Raw genomic sequence first — 22207 nt, 5'->3', positions numbered from 1 at the left:
TATAGACTCTCTACTGTATATAGCCTCTCTACTGTATATAGCCTCTACTGTATATAGCCTCCCTACTGTATATAGCCTCCCTACTGTATATAGCCTCTCTACTGTATATAGCCTCTACTGTATATAGCCTCTCTACTGTATATAGCCTCTCTACTGTATATAGCCTCTACTGTATATAGCCTCTCTACTGTATATAGCCTCTCTACTGTATATAGCCTCCCTACTGTATATAGCCTCCCTACTGTATATAGCCTCCCTACTGTATATAGCCCCTCTACTGTATATAGCCTCTACTGTATATAGCCTCTCTACTGTATATAGCCTCTCTACTGTATATAGCCTCCCTACTGTATATAGCCTCCCTACTGTATATAGCCTCCCTACTGCTTTTTTTCAATGTCTTTTAACTGGTGTTTTTATTTCTCTACTTATCTATTGTTCACCTAATACCTATTTTTAAAATTAAAAATGGCATTATCAGTTAGAGCCTGAAAGTATGCATTTCACAGTAAGGTCTACTACACCTGTTGTATTCAGCATTTCACTGTGAGGTCTACTACACCTGTTGTATTCAGCATTTCACTGTGAGGTCTACTACACCTGTTGTATTCAGCATTTCACTGTAAGGTATACTACACCTGTTGTATTCAGCATTTCACTGTAAGATCTACTACACCTGTTGTATTCAGCATTTCACTGTAAGGTATACTACACCTGTTGTATTCAGCATTTCACTGTAAGATCTACTACACCTGTTGTATTCAGCATTTCACTGTGAGGTCTACTACACCTGTTGTATTCGGCATTTCACTGTAAGGTCTACTACACCTGTTGTATTCAGCATTTCACTGTAAGGTCTACTACACCTGTTGTATTCAGCATTTCACTGTAAGGTCTACTACACCTGTTGTATTCAGCATTTCACTGTAAGGTCTACTACACCTGTTGTATTCAGCATTTCACTGTGAGGTCTCCTACACCTGTTGTATTTAGCATTTCACTGTGAGGTCTACTACACCTGTTGTATTCAGCATTTCACTGTAAGGTCTACTACACCTGTTGTATTCAGCATTTCACTGTAAGGTCTACTACACCTGTTGTATTCAGCATTTCACTGTAAGGTCTACTACACCTGTTGTATTCAGCATTTCACTGTAAGGTCTACTACACCTGTTGTATTCAGCATTTCACTGTAAGGTCTACCTACACCTGTTGTATTCGGCGCACGAGACAAATAAACTTTGATTAGTGATCTCATAGTATTCCTTTGAAATTTGACGTATTATGGATGAACTTCTATTTTTTAATGCATTAATTCCACGTGGTTACAGAATAAATTCTGCATGGTTACAGAATAAATTCTGCATGGTTACAGGGTTAATTCCACATGGTTACATAATAAATTCTGCATGGTTACAGGGTTAATTCCACATGGTTACAGAATAAATTCTGCATGGTTACAGGGTTAATTCCACATGGTTACAGAATAAATTCTGCACGGTTACAGGGTTAATTCCACATGGTTACAGAATAAATTCTGCATGGTTACAGGGTTAATTCCACATGGTTACAGAATAAATTCTGCACGGTTACAGGGTTAATTCCACATGGTTACAGAATAAATTCTGCACGGTTACAGGGTTAATTCCACATGGTTACAGAATAAATTCTGCACGGTTACAGGGTTAATTCCACATGGTTACAGAATAAATTCTGCATGGTTACAGGGTTAATTCCACATGGTTACAGAATAAATTCTGCATGGTTACAGGGTTAATTCCACATGGTTACAGAATAAATTCTGCACGGTTACAGGGTTAATTCCACATGGTTACAGAATAAATTCTGCATGGTTACAGGGTTAATTCCACATGGTTACAGAATAAATTCTGCACGGTTACAGGGTTAATTCCACATGGTTACAGAATAAATTCTGCATGGTTACAGGGTTAATTCCACATGGTTACAGAATAAATTCTGCATGGTTACAGGGTTAATTCCACATGGTTACAGAATAAATTCTGCATGGTTACAGGGTTAATTCCACATGGTTACAGAATAAATTCTGCACGGTTACAGGGTTAATTCCACGTGGTTACAGAATAAATTCTGCATGGTTACAGGGTTAATTCCACATGGTTACAGAATAAATTCTGCATGGTTACAGGGTTAAAACAGAAACAACTCGAAAGGGTTTTCATTCTGATTGGTTAAGATTAGGGCTACGGTTTTGGATTAGATTTTTATTAGGATCCCCGTTAGCCGACGCCGACGGAGACCGCTAGTCTTACTGGGGTCCGACACATAACGGAATAGACATTACAGACAAAATACTTTACAATTAACATACAGTACCAGTCAAAAGTTTGGACACACCTACTCATTATTTTTTTTTTTTACTATATTCTACATTGTAGAATAATATTGAAGACATCAAAACTCTAAAATAACACATGGAATCATGTAGTAACCAAAAAAAGTGTTAAATCAAAATATATTTTATATTTGAGATTCTTCAAATAGACACCCTTTGCCTTGATGAAAGCTTTGCACACTCTTGGCATTCTCTCAACCAGCTTCATGAGGTAGTCACCTGGAATGCCTTTCCAACAGTCTTGAAGGAGTTCACACATATGCTGAGCACTTGAATTGGGTTGAGGTGGGATGATTGTGGAGGCCAGGTCATCTAATGCAGCACTCCATCACTCCCTTTCTTGGTCAAATAGCCCTTAAACAGCCTGGAATGTGTTTTGGGTCATTGTCCTGTTGAAAAACAGATGATAGTCCCACTAGGCGCAAACCAGATGAGATGGTGAATCGCTGCAGAATGCTGTGGTAGCCAAGCTGGTTAATAAGTGTGCCTTGAATTCTAACTAAATCACTGAGATTGTCACCAGCAAAGCACCCCCACATCATCACACTGCCTCCTCCATGCTTCATGGCGGGAACCACACATGTAGAGATCCGTTCACCTACTCTGCGTCTCACAAAAACACGGCAGCTGGAACCAAAAATCTCAAATTTGGACTCATCAGACCAAAGGACAGATTTCCAACGGTCTAATGTCCATTGCTCGTGTTTCTTGGCCCAAGCAAGTCTCTTCTTCTTATTGGTGTCCTTTAGTAGTGGTTTCTTTGCAGCATTTCAACCATGAAGGCCTGATTCACGTAGTCTCTGAACAGTTGATGTTGAGATGTGTCTGTTACTTGAACTCTGTGAAGCATTTATTTGGGCTGCAATCTGAGGTGCAGTAAATTGCCGATTTCTGAGTCTGGTAACTAATGAACTTATCCTCTGCAGCAGAGGTAACACTGGGTCTTCCTTTCCTGTGGCGGTCCTCACGAGAGACAGTTTCATCACAGCAGAGGTAACACTGGGTCTTCCTTTCCTGTGGCGGTCCTCACGAGAGACAGTTTCATCACAGCAGAGGTAACACTGGGTCTTCCTTTCCTGTGGCGGTCCTCACGAGAGACAGTTTCATCACAGCAGAGGTAACACTGGGTCTTCCTTTCCTGTGGCGGTCCTCACGAGAGACATTTTCATCACAGCAGAGGTAACACTGGGTCTTCCTTTCCTGTGGCGGTCCTCACGAGAGACAGTTTCATCACAGCAGAGGTAACACTGGGTCTTCCTTTCCTGTGGCGGTCCTCACGAGAGACATTTTCATCACAGCAGAGGTAACACTGGGTCTTCCTTTCCTGTGGCGGTCCTCACGAGAGACAGTTTCATCACAGCAGAGGTAACTCTGGGTCTTCCTTTCCTGTGGCGGTCCTCACGAGAGACAGTTTCATCACAGCAGAGGTAACACTGGGTCTTCCTTTCCTGTGGCGGTCCTCACGAGAGACAGTTTCATCACAGCAGAGGTAACACTGGGTCTTCCTTTCCTGTGGCGGTCCTCACGAGAGACAGTTTCATCACAGCGCTTGATTGTTTTTTTGCGACGGCACTTGAAGAAACTTTCAAAGTTCTTAACATTTTCTGGATTGACTGACCTTCGTGTCTTAAAGTAATGATGAATTGTTTGTTACTTTTTTACATACCTTATTTTTTCTAAAAACTGCATTGTTGATTAAGGGCTTGTCTGTAAGTATTTCACTGTAAAAGGTCTACATCTGTTGTATTCGGCTCATGTGACAAATTACATTTGACATGACTGTCGTTTCTCTTTGCTTATTTGAGTTGTTCTTGCCATAATATGGACATGGTCTTTTACTAAATAGGGCTATCTTCAGTATACCGACCCTACCTTGGCACAACACAACTGATTGGCTCAAATGAATTAAGAAGGAATGAAATTCCACATACTAACTTTTAACAAGGCACACCTGTTAATTGAAATGTATTCCAGGTGACTATCTCATGAAGCTGGTTGAGAGAATGCCAAGAGTGTGCAAAGCTGTCAAGGCAAAAAGGGTGGCTACTTTGAAGAATCTCAAATAAAAATATTTTGATTTGTTTTAACACATTTTTGGTTACTACATGATTCCATGTGTTATTTCAGCGTTGTAGAATTGTAGAATAATAGTGAAAACAATTGAATGTGTAGGTGTGTCCAAACTTTTGACTGGTACTGTACATTTAAAAACATTAACGTGTGTGTGTGTGTGTATCAGTTACACATACACACAGAAATGAGGTCATCTGGGGGAGAGGAGTTGTGGTGAGGTGTTGCTGTTGTTTAAACCAGGTTTGCTGTTCACTTGAGCAATATGAGATGGAATGGAGTTCCATGCAGTAATGGCTCTATATAATACTGTACGCTTTCTTGAATTTGTTCTGGATTTGGGGACTGTGAAAAGACCCCTGGTGCCATGTCGGGTGGGATAAGTGTGTGTGGCAGTGCTGTGTGTGTGTGTGTGTGTGTGAGTTGACTATGCAAGCAATTTGGAATTTCCAACACGACTGTTTCTTGCAAAACAAGAAGTGAAGTAGTCAGTCTTTCCTCAACCTCTTAGCCAAGAGAGACTGTCATGCAAAGTATTGATATCAGCCAAATGATTACAATGTGTGGCTCTGTTCTGGGCATTGTATTGTATTTTCACGGCTCACTAGAGCGTTGTGAACTGCGGTGATGCAGCAGTCTAAGGTCAGGTTGAGGTCAGGGCTCTGTGAAGGCCAGTTAAGTTCTTCCACACCAATCTCAACAAACCAGAACTGCGGTGATGCAGCAGTCTAAGGTCAGGTTGAGGTCAGGGCTGTGTGAATTCTTACTAGGATTAAATGTCAGGAATTGTGAAAAACTGAGTTTAAATGTATTTGCCTAAGGTGTATGTAAACTTCCGACTTCAACTGTAGATATAGCTCCTATGTGTGTATATCGAAGTTCTTAGGACCTTTTCAAATGCTGAGGACAATGTCCACTGGTTTTAACATGATAAAGGAAAGAGAAGGAGAGACGGAAATTGAGAGTGGGAGAGAGAACAAGAGAGGGAGAGAGAGTGAGAAAGCATGCGAGAGAGGAGACAATGCAGGAAGGGCCTTCTATGCCATCAAAAGGAACATAGAATTCAACATACCAATTAGGATCTGGCTAACAATACTTGAATCAGTTAAAGAACCCATTGCCCTTTATGGTTGTGAGGTATGGGGTCCGCTCACCAACCAAGAATTCACAAAAGAGGACAAACACCAAATTAAGACTCTGCCTGCAGAATTCTGTAAAAATATCCTCGGTATACAAAGTAAATCACCAAATAATATATTCAGAGCAGAATTAGGCTAACACGCACTAATTATCAAAATCCAGAAAGGAGCCGTTAGAATTCTACAACCACCTAAAAGGAAGCGATTCTCAAACCTTCCATAACAAAGCCATCACCGACAGAGGAGTCCCCCTAAGCAAGCTGGTCCGGAGGCTCTGTTCACAAACACACCCCACAGAGCACCAGGACAGCAACACAATTAGACCCAACCAAATCATGAGAAAACAGAAAGATAATTACTTGACACATTGGAAAGAATTTACAAAAAACCCCAGAGTAAACTAGATTGCTATTTGGCCCTAAACAGAATACATGACCACTGTGACGGACCCAAAATTAAAGAAAGCTTTGACTATGTACAGACTCGGTGAGCATAGCCTTGCTATTGAGAAAGCCTATCTTCTCTTGAGAGCCAGGTCTGCCTATGTGCTCACTGCCCACAAAATGAGGTGGAAACTGAGCAGCACTTCCTAACTTGCTGCCAAATGTATGACCATAGAGACACACACTTCCCTCAGATTACACAGAAACACAAAGAATTCAAAACAACCCAATTTTGATAAACTCCCACATCTATTGGGTAAGATACCACAGTGTGCCATCACAGAAGCAAGATTTGTGAGAAAATGGAAACCAGTGAAGATCAAAAACCATTTTAATACAATCCATATTTAATGTTTATTTATTTTCCCTTTTGTACTTGAACTATTTGCATATAATATGACATTTGAAATGTCTTTATTCTTTTGGAACTTTTGTAAGCGTAATGTTTACTGTAAACACATTTTTGATGATCTATTTCACTTGCTTTGGCAATGTAAACATCTGTTTCCCATGCCAATAAAGCCCCTTAAATTGAAGTTTAATTGAAAAGAGAGGGAGGAGGAGCTTGTCCCAGTGCTGCATGTGCAGGTCAGATAAGGAAGTGCACGGAGGTGTGTGTGTGTGTGTCAAGGGTGTAGACCCTGCCAGGCCCACCCAATCAGATTGAGAGAGAAAAAAGTACATTATTTTTGCATAGTTGAGTGTGCATTGTATATGAGTATAGTTTTTACTGTGTGTGTGCCTGCATGCTGTGTCTTTGTATGTTGGTACTGTAAAGACTGTGCGTGTTTATAATGTGTGTGTGTGTGTGTGTGTATACGTGTAATGTGTTTGCCAATGCTATCTTGCCCTGTTGGTGAATACAAAGAGAAGGGCCCTGCAGCTGTGCTCAATCACACACCTCTACGTCACCACACTTCTTATCACAGTAGCAAAGGCTACTAGCCTACTGTAACAATGCAGTCATACAACATAGCAGCAGTAATAACTGTGGCATTGTAGCTGGGGTCAGTGCATTGGACAACAGGTACGGTGTCCCAGTGGACAGCCTCCCTCCAATGCATTTCCATCTATCTAGCTGCATCTCCTCTTATGGAACAATGAAAACGGGGGGGGGGGGGGGGGGGGGGAAATACCCTTCCCTCGCCTATGCTGTTAGTTATAGCAATATTATTAAGGTTATTCCACCGCCATGATACCGTCATCAACTCAAAAAGATGTATGGCGTGTGTGTGTGGTGGGTGAGTTTCACGCCCCTCCCTCGCGCACATAGGCTACGACTTACAGACAGTACTAGGCAAAACCCATTGCATCTGTATGTAGTTAAGGCAAGGCAAGGCATGCAGACTGTGTCCTTTACTCACACACACACACACACACACACACACACACACACACACACACAATGGGACTTCATCTCCTTGTTCTTATTCTGCACACGCACAAGTTTTTTTTGTTTGTTAAGAAAGATGATGGCAAACAAAGCAGAGGGACGCCCCTTTGGCAGACGTACAGTGCGTGTGTCATGACATTGTATTCTGGGCTTGTCTGGTATTTCAAATGGCAAAGAAAATAATGCAATAGGAAAAAGTTATAAACTACCATGTAGCCAGCTGCCTTTATGTATTGCATCATTTGTCTGTTTTTTTCCACAAAGACCACTGTTCACATTTATAACCATGAAATACAAAGGTGGTTATTATAAAGTCATTACAACAGTACAATATCGACAGTGTTTTTACACGATAAATCCCTAAATGTACGCCGTTAAACAAGCGTTAGCCACCTAGTTTCCAGCATAGGAAAGGAATAAGATTCACTGAACATGAAAACGGTTTGTTACTCACCAGCGCAGTAACTAGCACCTACACGAAGGGAATGACAGGCTCGACACGTACAGAGATGTTAATTAGACATTCCCTTCGTCTCAGAAACGCAGTTTTGGCCTTTTATTTTCGCTCCAGGACAACCCTGGCCGACTTCACATCAAACGTCTCTGTTTAAATTCAAAGATCGGATTGCTATATAAACGTTAGCTAGCTTTGAAGAAAGGTTCATTGCAGCGTCTGTCATCGAAAATACATTTTTTTTTAAAAAGCAGTCTCGTCGTCACTCCTCTTCTCTCTGAACACAACTAGCTAGCTCTTTTGCTTGCTGTCTGGCTACGTCGCTCGTATTTTCTGTTCTGCGCTTCAGCTGTGCTCATCGAAGACCTCCGCCATGAAATAGATCAGTGTCCCTTTAAAGAACGATGTTTCCGGGGTTTGCTGAAAAATCCATAGGAGGCGGGGTTTACAGCCAGCTGGGCACCTGTCATTTAAGCGATTGGTCAGTTGGACTTCCACGAACCAACCAGAGCTCAGTATTCAGACGAATTTTGATTAAACAAATATGTTAAAATATCTCATAATATCATTGGCTTAGGGGTTGGCGACGTTTGGCTAAGACACGCCCAGTACACGTGCTATTTGTCCCTTGCCTGGTTGCAGAAAGCAAACTAGAGAGAAATAGAGTTGTCTTCTAGGTTCCAAAAAGTTGGACCTGGACTGACCCAGGGCAAATCCGACCCGGACCCGAATAGACCCAATATATATTTTTAAAAGGGTACCTGGACCCGAACGACCTCTAGCTTGAGGCCTCAACACACAGAGGCCTATGTCAATCCTTTCACAAAAGCCACTTTAAGTCTTTAAATCCTTGAAAGTACTAACCATTATACAATGAACGTTTCTGATAGCCTTCAAACGTTTGCTGTCTCAAAGCGCTCAATGACTTGACAGTTAACCAGTTAGAGCTCTAGGGGCGCTATTTCATTTTTGGATAAAAAACGTTCCCGTTTTAAGCGCGATATTTTGTCACGAAAAGATGCTCGACTATGCATATTCTTGACAGTTTTGGAAAGAAAACACTCTGAAGTTTCAGAATCTGCAAAGATTTTGTCTGTAAGTGCCCCAGAACTCATTCTACAGGCGAAACCAAGATGATGCATCACCCAGGAATTAGCAGAATTTCTGAAGCTCTGTTTTCCATTCTCTCCTTATATGGCTGTGATTGCGCAACGAATGAGCCTACACTTTCTGTCGTTCGCCCAAGGTCTTAGCAGCATTGTGACGTATTTGTAGGCATATCATTGGAAGATTGGCCATAAGAGACTACATTTTCCAGAGGTCCGCCCGGTGTCCTTTGTCTAAATTTGTGCGTAATCTTCAGGTGCAGGCATTTTCTCCTGGGATTCAGGAGAGAAACCATGTTTCCAAGAACGATGTATCAATGAAGAGATATGTGAAAAACACCTTGAGGATTGATTCTAAACAACGTCTGCCATGTTTTCAGTCGATATTATGGAGTTAATTTGGAAAAAAGTTTGCGTTTTGAGGACTGAATTTATGGATTTTTTTTGGTAGCCAAATGTGATGTATAAAACGGAGCTATTTCTAATACACAAGGAATCTTTTTGGAAAAACTGAGTATCTGCTATCTAACTGAGAGTATCCTCATTGAAAACATCAGAAGTTCTTCAAAGGTAAATGATTTTATTTGAAGGCTTTTATGTTTTTGTTAATGTTGCGTGCTGGATGCTAACGCTAATGCTAACGCTAAATGCTAACGCGAAATGCTAACTCTAGCTAGCTACTTTTACACAAATGATTGTTTTCCTATGGTTGAGAAGCATATTTTGAAAATCTGAGATGACAGTGTTGTTTACAAAAGGCTAAGCTTGAGAGATGGCATATTTATTTCATTTCATTTGCGATTTTCATAAATAGTTAACGTTGTGTTATGCTAATGAGCTTGCTGATAGATTTACACAATCCTGGATACAGGGGTTTTTTCATAGCTAAACGTGACGCAGAAAACGGAGCGATTTGTCCTAAACAAATAATCTTTCAGGAAAAACTGAACATTTGCTATCTGAGAGTCTCCTCAATGAAAACATCTGAAGTTCTTCAAAGGTAAATGATTTTTTTGAATGCTTTTCTGTTTTTTTGTGTAAATGTTGCCAGCTGAATGCTAATGCTAAATGCTACGTTAGCCATCAATACTGTTACACAAATGATTGTTTTGCAATGGTTGAGAAGCATATTTTGAAAATCTGAGATGACAGTGTTGTTAACAAAAGGCTAAGCTTGAGAGCTAGCATATTTATTTCATTTGATTTGCGATTTTCATGAATAGTTAACGTTGCGTTATGGTAATGAGCTTGAGTCTGTATTCACGAACCCGGATCCGGGATGGGGAGATCAGAAAGGTTAACTGATGATGACAGAGTCCTACTGTCACTGCACAATCTAATCCTGGCTGTTTTCAACAGCGATTTTTAAAGGAGCTACTGTAGGAGGGTTCACAGGAACCATTGCCATGTTCTCATACAGCTAAGAATAGATAATCAGGAGCAGCCAGTAAGCAGCCCAATACGGACTGGGCTCAGTCGGCTTAGTCATTTCCACCACGCCCTTGACTGGGCCCTGGCATAAGGGTTAGTGATATCTGGGATTCTTAGGACGTCCTTACTCTGAACCCTAACCTTATCCCTTACCTAACCCTAACCATTTTGAATTACACCTTCAATGGGGTATAGGGACGTCCCAAGGATTCCGAATAGCAAGGACCATGGCATAAGGCCCTGGTTACCAGGCCCAAGGCGAGCAAGCCCAGCTGGCCTATCTGCCTCAGGCCCCATCACTACAGGCCTGCCTGGCCTGGAGCATAGGCCTAGCCTTCAACATATTTGACATATTCTGGAATTGTATAGCCTGGTCCCAGATCTGCCAAGTCCATTGATGTCATTCTCATGACAACCACGTTTGGCATGAAAATTATTGACAAGGAGTTGGAATGATTTGACAACAGACCTTCACCCAGGCTTGGAATGGTATCTAATTTGCAGACAACTCCAGTGGGCCTTCTGGGCCAACTCAGTTCTACTTGTCTAATAGCACAACAATAAAAAATGCTTCTGACCTTGCCTGGCCTGCCTACTTGAAGAATTGGCCTACTTGACATACTTTGTTGTGCTGTACTTGAATTTGTGTTGCACTTTTGGGACTGTTCCATTTGTTCCATTGCACATAGCATACCCTTGTTGTGATATGGCATAGATCATTGCCTGTGTCTTTTAAAAAAACATCAGAAAATATTTAAAAAATGTATTTATGGTGAAGGAATGGCTTTGGATTATTGTAAAATGCAATGAACAACAACAAAAAACCCTGTCCCACATTCAGTTTGGTAATTTGCCAGCAGTGTTTTTGAGTTTGGGAAGGATGTGTTTGTAGCACCCTCTCCTGGATAATAAATGTACTGTTGAGATCTCCGTTAATACTGCTACGACACATACAACATGTGTCTGTCATGCAGCTTGGGTTGGAGTTCTAAGCTGTCTGAGCTAACGAGGTGTCTATTGTTGCTTTCATGTGAATGCGTCAGACGTGGTTTCGAGCACTAAATCCCTGTCTAATACGTTCACATGGGAGCACAATCAGTGTTCAGTTCCTTTTTCACCTTTTTATTCAACACTTGACTGACATCTAGCACTTGCTTTAAATCAATGGATGTACACGTACTCTCTTTTCTATTACAGCTCTCGGATCAGATTCCGTTTCCCCTTAGTTTAGAGAAGCTATTTCAATCTGATATTTCTCCTCTGGTCTAAAATAGACATAGAGGACTCCTCTCTAATATAACATATCACTAAAGACCAGCAAAACGGGTGCAATGTTAAGTGACTCATTATAAAAGTCTAACATCTTTCTCTATTACCAACCATGTTTCAAATACATAGAAATGATAAAACAGTTGACATAATATTACAACGGGTGTTTATTTTAATTTTAATGAATAATAAAATATTGAAATAAGTGTAAAAAAATACTGGCCAGCTCTGTCCGGGGGTTGAAACAGCAACCTTGTGTCTACTGCCTAAATGTCTCTTCATCCGAGGGCCGCTGCTCCATGGCTGTCCCTGTGCCTCTCAACTGATGTCGTTATGTTGTCTTGGGACCTACAGGTAACTACCAAAATAAAAGAAACACCAACATAAAGTGTCTGAATAGGGGCGTTGGGCCACCATGAGCCAGAACAACTTCAATGCACCTTGGCATATATTCTACAAAGTATCTAGAACTCTATTGGAGGGATGCGACAATATTCTTCCACAATAAATTCCATAATTTGGTGTTTTGTTGATGGTTGTGGAAAACGCTGTTTCAGCCACCTCCCCAGAATCTCCCGGAAGTGTTCAATTGGGTTGAGAACTGGTGACTGAAACGGCCTATGGTTTACTTGGTTTTCATGCTCATCAAACCATTCAGTGACCACTCGTGCCCTGTGCATCCTATGGGGACATAGCCATGGTAGCCAGAATAATGGCCTGCGCAGCATTTTTATACATGACCCTAAACATGATGGGATGTTAATCGATTCATTTACTCAGAATCCACACCTGTGTGGAAGCATCAGCTTTCAATATACTTTGTATCCTTCATTTACTCATGTGTTTCCATTATTTTGGAAGTTACCTGTCGCTGGTCCAGAGGCTAATGGCTAGCATGCTAACGTTGTCACAATCCCATTCAGGATCAACACTGTTGGATGAGGGCTAAATTAGTGAACAGAAGATCTATTCTATCTCCTCCATAAAAACAAATGTATTATATTATCTAATCAGGGTAGTTTTGAATTGAAATGAGAATAAAAGGAATGAAAAACAGGTTTAAAGGACAAGAACACTTCATCATACAATCAGGATTCTGCTAGAGATGCCCTCCATCTCCCACAATCCATCTTGGCCAGACAGGATGTAGACCCATAAACATGATGATGTGACTCCCTCTCCCTCCATGGGTAGTGTTGAAGTGTACAGTACATCCCTTCGCCTGTGTGATTGAATAAGGGTATCATCACAGTGGAGGAGTAGAGGGCTGGTTGAGCATGGAAGAAACTAGCCTTGTACTAGCATCCTGATTTCGCAAGTTTACATTCCGTTTCACTACACAGATTGAATCCATGATCAGGATGGTCTTACGAGGCTAGGAATTAGGCAAGAAACCTACAACTCTGAGATGTTTGGTGTGGCCTTTGGTTTTCTCCTTCCCTACGGTGTCACAGCACTTAGTGAGTATAGTCTATTCTCCTTAGACAGCCTGAGAGAATCTCATAGTCAATCTGTCCTCACACAGGGCTTTAACGGTATACAGTTGATATGTAGAGGCACATTTCCCCACAAGAAGAGACTTGATGGGACACAAGGCCAAGGAGTGGAACAGGAGACAGAGTGAGGCAGGAAAAAGGAGAAACAGAGGTTTTCATATTTCTGATGGTGTTACCGTATTTGATGTGATTTATTAGGACCCCCATTAGCCGACGCCATTAGCGACAGTCTTACTGGGGTCCGACACATAACAAAAAAAGACATTAGAGACAAAAGACATTAGAATTGACATGCATTTAGAAACATTAACATGTAGTGTGTGTGTGCATCTATCAGGAACACATACATGTCAGTACATACACACAACCAGTAGGTCACATGTCAGTACATACACACAACCAGTAGGTCACATGTCAGTACATACACACAACCAGTAGGTCACATGTCAGTACATACACACAACCAGTAGGTCACATGTCAGTACAAACACACAACCAGTAGGTCACATGTCAGTACAAACACACAACCAGTAGGTCACATGTCAGTACATACACACAACCAGTAGGTCACATGTCAGTACATAAACACAACCAGTAGGTTACATGTCAGTACATACACACAACCAGTAGGTCACATGTCAGTACATAAACACAACCAGTAGGTCACATGTCAGTACATAAACACAACCAGTAGGTTACATGTCAGTACATACACACAACCAGTAGGTCACATGGGGGAGAGGCGTTGTGCCGTGAGGTGTTGCTTTATTTGTTAGTTTTTTTAAACCAAGTTTGTTGTTCACTTGCGCTATATAAGATGGGAGTTCCGTGCACTCATGACTCTGTATAACACTGTACGTTTCCTTGAATTTGTTCCGGACCTGAGGACTGTGAAAATACCCCTGGTGGGATGTCTGGTGAGGTAAGCCTGTGTGTCAGTGCTGTGTGTAAGTTGACGATGCAAACTATTTGGAATTTCCAAAACATGAATAATTTGTACCAAATACAATTCTCTTATTTTCAGAGATGTTCAGGACCAGTTTATTTCTGGCCACCGATTCCAAAACAGACTGCAACTCTTTGTTAAGGGTTTCAGTGACTGATGCGTATATGGTTGAAGAATCAGCATACAGTGGCAAGAAACAGTATGTGAACCCTTTGGAATTACTTGGATTTCTGCATAAACTGGTCATCAAATTTGATCTGATCTTCATCCAAGTCACAGCAATAGAAAAGCAAAGTGTGCTTAAACTAATAACACACAAATGATTGTATTTTTCTAGTCTATATCGATACATAATTTAAACATTCACAGTGTAGGTTGGAAAAAGTATGTGAACCCCCTAGGCTAATGACTTCTCCAAAAGCTAATTGGAGTCAGGAGTCAGCTAACCCGGAGTCCAATCAATGAGATGAGATTGGAGATGTTGGTTAGAGCTGCCTTGCCCTATAAAAAACACTCACAAAATGTAAGTTTGCTGTTCACAAGAAGCATTGCCTGATGTGAACGATGCCTCGAACAAAAGAGATCTCAGAAGACCTAAGATTAAGAATTGTTGACGTGCATAAAGCTGGAAAGGGTTACAAAAGTATCTCTAAAAGCCTTGATGTTCATCAGTCCACAGTAAGACAAATTGTCTATAAATGGAGAAAGTTCAGCACTGTTGCTACTCTCCCTAGGAGTGCAAAGATGACTGCAAGAGCACAGCGCAGAATGTTCAATGAGGTTAAGAAGAATCCTAGAGTGTCAGCTAAAGATTTACAGAAATATCTGGAACATGATAACGTCTCTGCTGACGAGTCTATGATAGGTAAAACACTAAAACACTAAACAAGAATGGTGTTCATGGGAGGACACTACAGAAGAAGCCACTGCTGTGCAAAAAAAACATTGCTACACGTCTGAAGTCTGCAAAAGTGCACCTGGATGTTCCACAGCGCTACTGGCAAAATATTCTGTGGACAGATTAAACTACAGTTGAGTTGTTTGGAAGGAACATACAACGGAATGGTGGAGGGAGCATCATGGTTTGGGGCTACCTCAGGGCCTGGACAGCTTGCTATCATCGATGGAAAAACGAATTCCCAAGTTTATCAAGACATTTTGCAGGAGAATGTTAGGCTATCTGTCCTCCAATTGAAGCTCAACGGAAGTTGGGTGATGCAACAGGACAACGACCAAAATGCAGAAGTAAATCAGCAACAGAATGGCTTCAACATAAGAAAATAGGCCTTCTAGAGTGGCCCAGTCAGAGTCCTGACCTCAACCCCATTGAGATGCTGCGGCATGACCTCAAGCGAGCAGTTCACACCAGACATCCCAAGAATATCGCTGAACCGAAACAGTTTTGTAAAGAGGAACGGTCCAAAATTCCTCCTGACCGCTGTGCAGGTCTGATCCGCAACTACAGAAAACATTTGGTTGAGGTTATTGCTGCCAAAGGAGGGTCAACCAGTTATTAAATCCCAGGGTTCACATACTTTTCCCACCATGCAGTTCGCTAAGAGCTGGAGGCAAACTGATCGGTATGCGTTTCCTCTTTGCCTTTGGCTTCCCTCCAGGCCCGAGGACAAAGACTTTCCTGTAGGTTCAGATGACATATTTGACCGATAGGAGAGTCACCATCCTCAGTAGCTTTCCATATACAGTGCATTCGGAAAGTATTCAGACCCCTTGACTTTTTCCACATTTTGTTACGTTACATCTTTATTCTAAAACTGATAAAATTGTTTATTTTTTCACCCTCAATCTATACACGATACCCCATAATGACAAAGCAAAAATTGTTTTTAATTATTTTGTGTGCAAATGTATAAAAACCAAATGAAATATCACATTTACATAAGTTTTCCGACACTTTACCCAGTACTTTTTTGAAGCACCTTCGGCAGCGATTACAGCCTCAAGTCTTCTTGGGTATGACGCTGCAAGCTTGGCACACCTGCATTTGGGGAGTTTCTCCCATTCTTCTCTGCAGATACTCTCAAGCTCTGTCAGGTTGGATGGGGAGCGTTGCTATACAGCTATTTTCAGGTCTCTCCAGAAATGTTTGGCTTCAAGTCAGGGCTCTGGCTGGGCCACTCAATGACATTCAGAGACTTATCCTGAAGCGACTCCTGCGTTGTCTTGGCTGTATGCTTAGGGTCGTTGTCCTGTTGGAAGGTGAACCTTTGCCCCAGTCTGAGGTCCTGAGCATTCTGGAGCAGGTTTGACCTCTCTGTACTTTAATCTGTTCATCTTCATCTTTTGCCCATCTTAATATTTCATTTTTATTGGCCAGTCTGAGATATGGCTTTTTTTTTGCAACTCTGACTAGAAGGACAGCATCCCGTAGTCGCCTCTTCAGGGTTGACGTTGAGACTGGTGTTTTGCGGGTACTATTTAATGAATCTGTCAGTTGAGGACTTGCGAGGTGTCTGTTTCTCAAACTAGACACTCTAATGTACATGTCCTCTTGCTCAGTTGTGCACCGGGGCCTCCCACTCCTCTTTCTATTCTGGTTAGAGCCAGTTTGCGCTGTTCTGTGAAGGGAGTAGTACACAGCGTTGTACGAGATCTTCAGTTTTTTTCCATTTTCTCGCATGGTGTCACGCTCTGACCTGAGTATTCTTTGTTTTCTTTATATATTTTGGTTAGGTCAGGGTGTGACATGGGTGATGTATGTGTTTTCGTACTGTCTAGGGGTTATTGTCTATGTGATGTTGCATGTTTGCACTCAGTTTTGATAGCGGTCACATTCGTCTTGTTATTTTGTTTGTTTGTTTAGTGTACTTTGTGTTTTGTCGTCTTTCATTAAAAAGATGTATTCACATCACGCTGCGCTTTGGTCTCCTCAATACGACGATCGTGACACATGGAATAGCCTTCATTTCTCAGAACAAGAATAGACTGACAAGTTTCAGAAGAAAGCTCTTTGTTTCTGGCCATTTTGAGCCTGTAATCGAACCCACAAAATGCTGATGCTCAGATACTCAACTAGTCTAAAGAAGGCCAGTTTTATTGCTTCTTTAATCAGCACTACAGTTTTCAGCTGCACTAACATAATTGCAAAAGGCTTTTCTAATATGATAAACATGGATTAACTAACACAACGTGCTATTGGAACACAGGAGTGATGGTTGCTGATAATGGGTCTCTGTACGCCTATGTAGATATTCCATTAATAATCTGCCGTTTCCAGCTACAATAGTCATTTACAACATTAACAAGTCTACACTGTATTTCTGATCAATTTGATGTTATTTTAATGGACAAAAAATGTGGTTTTCTTTCAAAAACAAGGACATTTCTCCATGACCCCAAACTTTTGAACAGTAGTGTATGTGGATAATCTTGTTCCTGTAGTGTTTGTAAACACCCTGGTAGAACGATTAATAACCTGAACCAGATTACAGGCACTGGTTACAGTGAAAAGCTTCCTCTTGAAGGGACAGCTTCATGGAAAACAGTCCATATTCAGGTCCCCAAGAAAGTAGACCTCTTTGTTTACATCACATACACTATCAAGCATTTCACACATATTATTTATATACTTGGTTAGTACTTGGTGGCCTATAGCAACACCCCAAAAGAAAAGGCTTTATGTGTGCCAGGTGAACCTGCAACCACAACACTTCATTAACACTTGACATAAGATCTTCTCTAAGCATTACAGGGAATATGGCTCTGAATATATATAGCAACACATCCCCCATAAACATTTCTGTCTCTTCTATCAATGTTATATCCTTGTATTGCTACTGCTGTATCATCAAATGAATTATCTAAGTGAGTCTCAGAAGTGGCTAATATATGAATGTTATCTGACTTTAAGGCTGGCAAAGTGAGGTACATCAGAAGGCGGGGTCTCGCATCATGTGGTACATTTGCAGTGATGTCACCTCCACATCCTGTGGTCTGGAGTTCAGAGCGTTCCCAGTGGGGCTGTATCCGGCTGAGCGGCCCGTGGGGCTGAACCCCGTGGTGCGTCCCAGAGGGGTGAAGGTGGTGGTGAGTGTGATGGCGTGACTGCGCAGGAAACGGTTGGACGTCACCAGGTCCCCGTAGCCCGCCGCATGCGAGAAGGCGTAGCCGGAACGGCGTGTGCTGGTGTGGCGAATCCGGGCACGGCGGGCTAGGGGAGGGGGCGCGGCCTTGGCCTGTCTCACCTTGAACATCACCTGGACGAAAGGGGAGGGATAGGCTTCATCTTAGATTCAGTAGGGATGTGCCACAAATGGCACCCTATACCCATAATGGTAGTGCACTATTTAGGAAATAGGGTGGTATTTTGGGACTAGGATTCCACTTGTTGTTTATCATTTTTAAATAAGACCTTTAGGTCAGTGTTTCTAGAAGCCTGTGTGTGATTGGTCAGTGTTCCAAGAAGACAGCGTGTGATTGGTCAGTGTTCCTAGAAGACAGCGTGTGATTGGTTAGTGTTCCTAGAAGACAACGTGTGATTGGTCAATGGTTCCACCTTGTCGTTGATAGTGGGGCGGAGCTGTATTAACAGGAAGCGGTAGGCAACCACAGGAAGTACACAGAGGATGGAGGTGAGCAGGATGGTCAGCCACACGTTGGGCTGGTTCAGGGAGTTCCTGGCTGTGCCTGATGCAGGGAGACAGACACACACACACACACACACACACACACACACACACACACACACACACACACACACACACACACACACACACACACACACCCTGTCTAGAGTTTGACCTGGCTCAAGATAGTGTTGAAGTGACGTGTAGTGGTGTGTTGTGTAGTGTAGTGGTGTGGTGGGTTGTGTATTGTAGTGTAGTGGTGTGTTGTGGTGTGTTGTTTAGTGCAGTGGTGTGGTGTGTAGTGTTGTGTTGTGTTGTTTAGTGTAGTGGTGTGTTGTGGTGTGTTGTTTAGTGTAGTGGTGTGGTGTGTAGTGTTGTGTTGTGTAGTGTAGTGGTGTGGTGTGTAGTGTTGTGTTGTGTTGTGTAGTGTAGTGGTGTGGTGGGTTGTGTATTGTAGTGTAGTGGTGTGTTGTGGTGTGTTGTTTAGTGTAGTGGTGTGGTGTGTAGTGTTGTGTTGTGTTGTTTAGTGTAGTGGTGTGGTGTGTAGTGTTGTGTTGTGTTGTGTAGTGTAATGGTGTGGTGGGTTGTGTATTGTGGTGTAGTGAAGTGTTGCGTAGTGTAGTGGTGTGTTGTGGTGTGTTGTGTAGTGTAGTGTTGTGGTGTGTTGTGGTGTGTTGTGTAGTGTAGTGTGGTGTGTAGTGGAGTGTAGTGTAGTGTGTAGTGTTGTGTAGTGTAGTGTTGTGTAGTGTAGTGTTGTGGTGTGTTGTGGTGTGTTGTGTAGTGTAGTGTGGTGTGTAGTGGAGTGTAGTGTAGTGGTGTGTAGTGTAGTGTTGTGTAGTGTAGTGTTGTGTAGTGTTGTGGTGTGTAGTGTAGTGTAGTGGTGTGTTGTGTAGTGTAGTGGTGTGGTGTGGTATAGTGTTGTGTAGTGTAGTGTTGTGTTGTGTCGTGTAGTGTGTTGTGTAGTGTAGTGGTGTGTTGTGTAGTGTAGTGGTGTGTAGTGTAGTTTTGTGTAGTGTAGTGTAGTGTTGTGTAGTGTAGTTTTGTGTAGTGTAGTTTTGTGTAGTGTAGTGTAGTGTTGTGTAGTGTAGTGTAGTGGTGTGTAGTGTAGTGGTGTGTTGTGTAGTGTAGTGTTGTGTAGTGTAGTGGTGTGTAGTGTAGTTTTGTGTAGCGTAGTGTAGTGTTGTGTAGTGTAGTGTTGTGTAGTGTAGTGGTGTGTAGTGTAGTGGTGTGTAGTGTAGTGTAGTGGTGTGTAGTGTTGTGTAGTGTAGTGTTGTGTAGTGGTGTGTAGTGTAGTTTTGTGTAGTGTAGTGTTGTGTAGTGTAGTTTTGTGTAGTGTTGTGTAGTGTAGTTTTGTGTAGTGTAGTGTAGTGTTGTGTAGTGTAGTTTTGTGTAGTGTAGTGTAGTGTTGTGTAGTGTAGTGTTGTGTAGTGTAGTGTGTTGTGTAGTGTAGTGTTGTGTAGTGTAGTGGTGTGTAGTGTAGTTTTGTGTAGTGTAGTGTAGTGTTGTGTAGTGTAGTTTTGTGTAGTGTAGTGTAGTGTTGTGTAGTGTAGTGTTGTGTAGTGTAGTGTGTTGTGTAGTGTAGTGTTGTGTAGTGTAGTGGTGTGTAGTGTAGTTTTGTGTAGTGTAGTGTAGTGTTGTGTAGTGTAGTTTTGTGTAGTGTAGTGTAGTGTTGTGTAGTGTAGTGTTGTGTAGTGTAGTGTGTTGTGTAGTGTAGTGTTGTGTAGTGTAGTGGTGTGTAGTATAGTTTTGTGTAGTGTAGTGTAGTGTTGTGTAGTGTAGTTTTGTGTAGTGTAGTGTAGTGTAGTGTTGTGTAGTTTTGTGTAGTGTAGTGTTGTGTAGTGTAGTGTTGTGTAGTGTAGTGTGTTGTGTAGTGTAGTGGTGTGTTGTGTAGTGTAGTGTAGTGTTGTGTAGTGTAGTGTTGTGTAGTGTAGTGGTGTGTTGTGTAGTGTAGTGTAGTGTTGTGTAGTGTAGTGTTGTGTAGTGTAGTGGTGTGTTGTGTAGTGTAGTGGTGTGTTGTGTAGTGTAGTGGTGTGTAGTGTGGTGTGTAGTATAGTGTTGTGTAGTGTTGTGTAGTGTAGTGGTGTGTAGTGTAGTGGTGTGTTGTGTAGTGGTGTGTAGTGTTGTGTAGTGTAGTGGTATGTTGTGTAGTGTAGTGGTGTGTAGTGTTGTGTAGTGCAGTGGTGTGTTGTGAGGGCGCTGTTCACCGATGAAGGGGAAGGATGCAGGGAAGATGAGGTACGTGCCGTTGCTGTACATGGTGAAGGTGACAGTGAAGTACATGGCCAGACTCCCCCACACAAATAAGTGGTTCACCGCTGTCCAGTAAGACATGTCCAGACACAGCTACAGGGAGAGGGGGGGGGGGGGGGGGGGTATACATCTGATGAACAAAGACGGACACAGACTGACAACCAATGACAGACAGGCACACGGATATGTCAATGGTCTAACCGTTTTCAATCAGGGCAGGTGAAACAAGAATTTGTTCTTAACTGACTTACCTAGATAAATAAAGGTTAAAAAAAAATGGGTTTCAGTCAGCCAAAATGCCTATTTTTAGAAATTAGAGTCTAACTTTCTCAAGTCAAAGTTAAGAAATAAGATTTTTTTTTTTATCTGGGTCCATTTTACATTGATTACATTTTTCCCAGTACTTGACTGTGGTCCCAATGTATTGTACTGTAATGTATTGTACTGTAATGCATTGTACTGTAATGTATTGTACTGTACTGTAATGCATTGTACTGTAATGTATTGTACTGTAATATAATACATTGTACTGTAATATAATACATTGTACTGTAATATAATACATTGTACTGTGTTGTAATGTATTGTAATGTGTTGTAATGTAATGTTTTTTTTTACTGTAATGTATTGTACTGTAATGTACTGCGATGTATTTTACTGTAATGTGTAATTCATTGTACTGTATTGTACTGTAATGTAATATATTGTACTGTACTCTAATGTATTGTATTGTACTGTAATACATTGTACTGTACTGTTGGCATTGTACTGTACTGTAATACATTGTACTGTAATGTAATGTATTGTACTGTACTGTAATACATTGTTTTTTAATGTAATGTATTGTAATGTGTTGCAATGTAATTCATTGTACTGTATTGTACTGTAATGTAATATATTGTACTGTACTCTAATGTATTGTACTGTACCTGTATACAGACAGTGATGACCAGACAGGTCTGTGCCAGCAGGGCGAAGGACTGGTAGTCAGCAATGTCTCGCCCGTCGTCTCGGACCGTGTCGTACATGGCAGCGTAGGGGATGAAGAACAGCACTACAGAGCTGTAGACACTGTGGAGGGCACACTTAAAGAAGGCTGTCTTGCTAAAGTACTGATTCAGCTGGCCTGGAACGTACAGCTGGGGGTGCTGGAAACTCCACATGTCATTCACATCCTGGACACCAGGGGGAGACAGTGAGGTAGAAAAAATATTCTCAATTACACAAATCTAAATGTGTGGGAGAAACAAGAA

The 22207-nt window shown here is 41.7% G+C and overlaps 2 protein-coding genes across 3 annotated transcripts in view; both read right to left on the bottom strand.

Moving 5' to 3' along the window:
* Nucleotides 1-8269, bottom strand: part of atosb (atos homolog b) — a 44094-nt gene extending 35825 nt beyond the window's left edge. For both annotated transcript variants that reach the window (XM_036979328.2, XM_036979329.2), the window contains exon 1: nucleotides 7874-8269. The gene's annotated coding sequence lies outside the window, so the exon portion shown is untranslated. The remainder of the gene's footprint in view (nucleotides 1-7873) is intronic.
* Nucleotides 8270-17154: 8885 nt separating this feature from the next.
* LOC110525208 (putative phospholipid-transporting ATPase IM) overlaps nucleotides 17155-22207 on the bottom strand; it is a 61769-nt gene continuing 56716 nt past the window's right edge. Inside the window, exons 26-29 of the mRNA XM_090236931.1 lie at nucleotides 21884-22129; nucleotides 20909-21047; nucleotides 18635-18765; nucleotides 17155-18335 (exon numbers count right to left, since the gene is read on the bottom strand). Coding sequence (XP_090093057.1) covers nucleotides 18009-18335; nucleotides 18635-18765; nucleotides 20909-21047; nucleotides 21884-22129 — 843 coding nt within the window. The 3' untranslated portion in view covers nucleotides 17155-18008. The remainder of the gene's footprint in view (nucleotides 18336-18634; nucleotides 18766-20908; nucleotides 21048-21883; nucleotides 22130-22207) is intronic.

The sequence above is a fragment of the Oncorhynchus mykiss genome, chromosome 6, assembly GCF_057628025.1.
Source record: "Oncorhynchus mykiss isolate SJ-2025 chromosome 6, ASM5762802v1, whole genome shotgun sequence".
NCBI classification, from domain to species: domain Eukaryota; kingdom Metazoa; phylum Chordata; class Actinopteri; order Salmoniformes; family Salmonidae; genus Oncorhynchus; species Oncorhynchus mykiss.
This window is presented reverse-complemented; position numbering and strand designations above follow the sequence as displayed.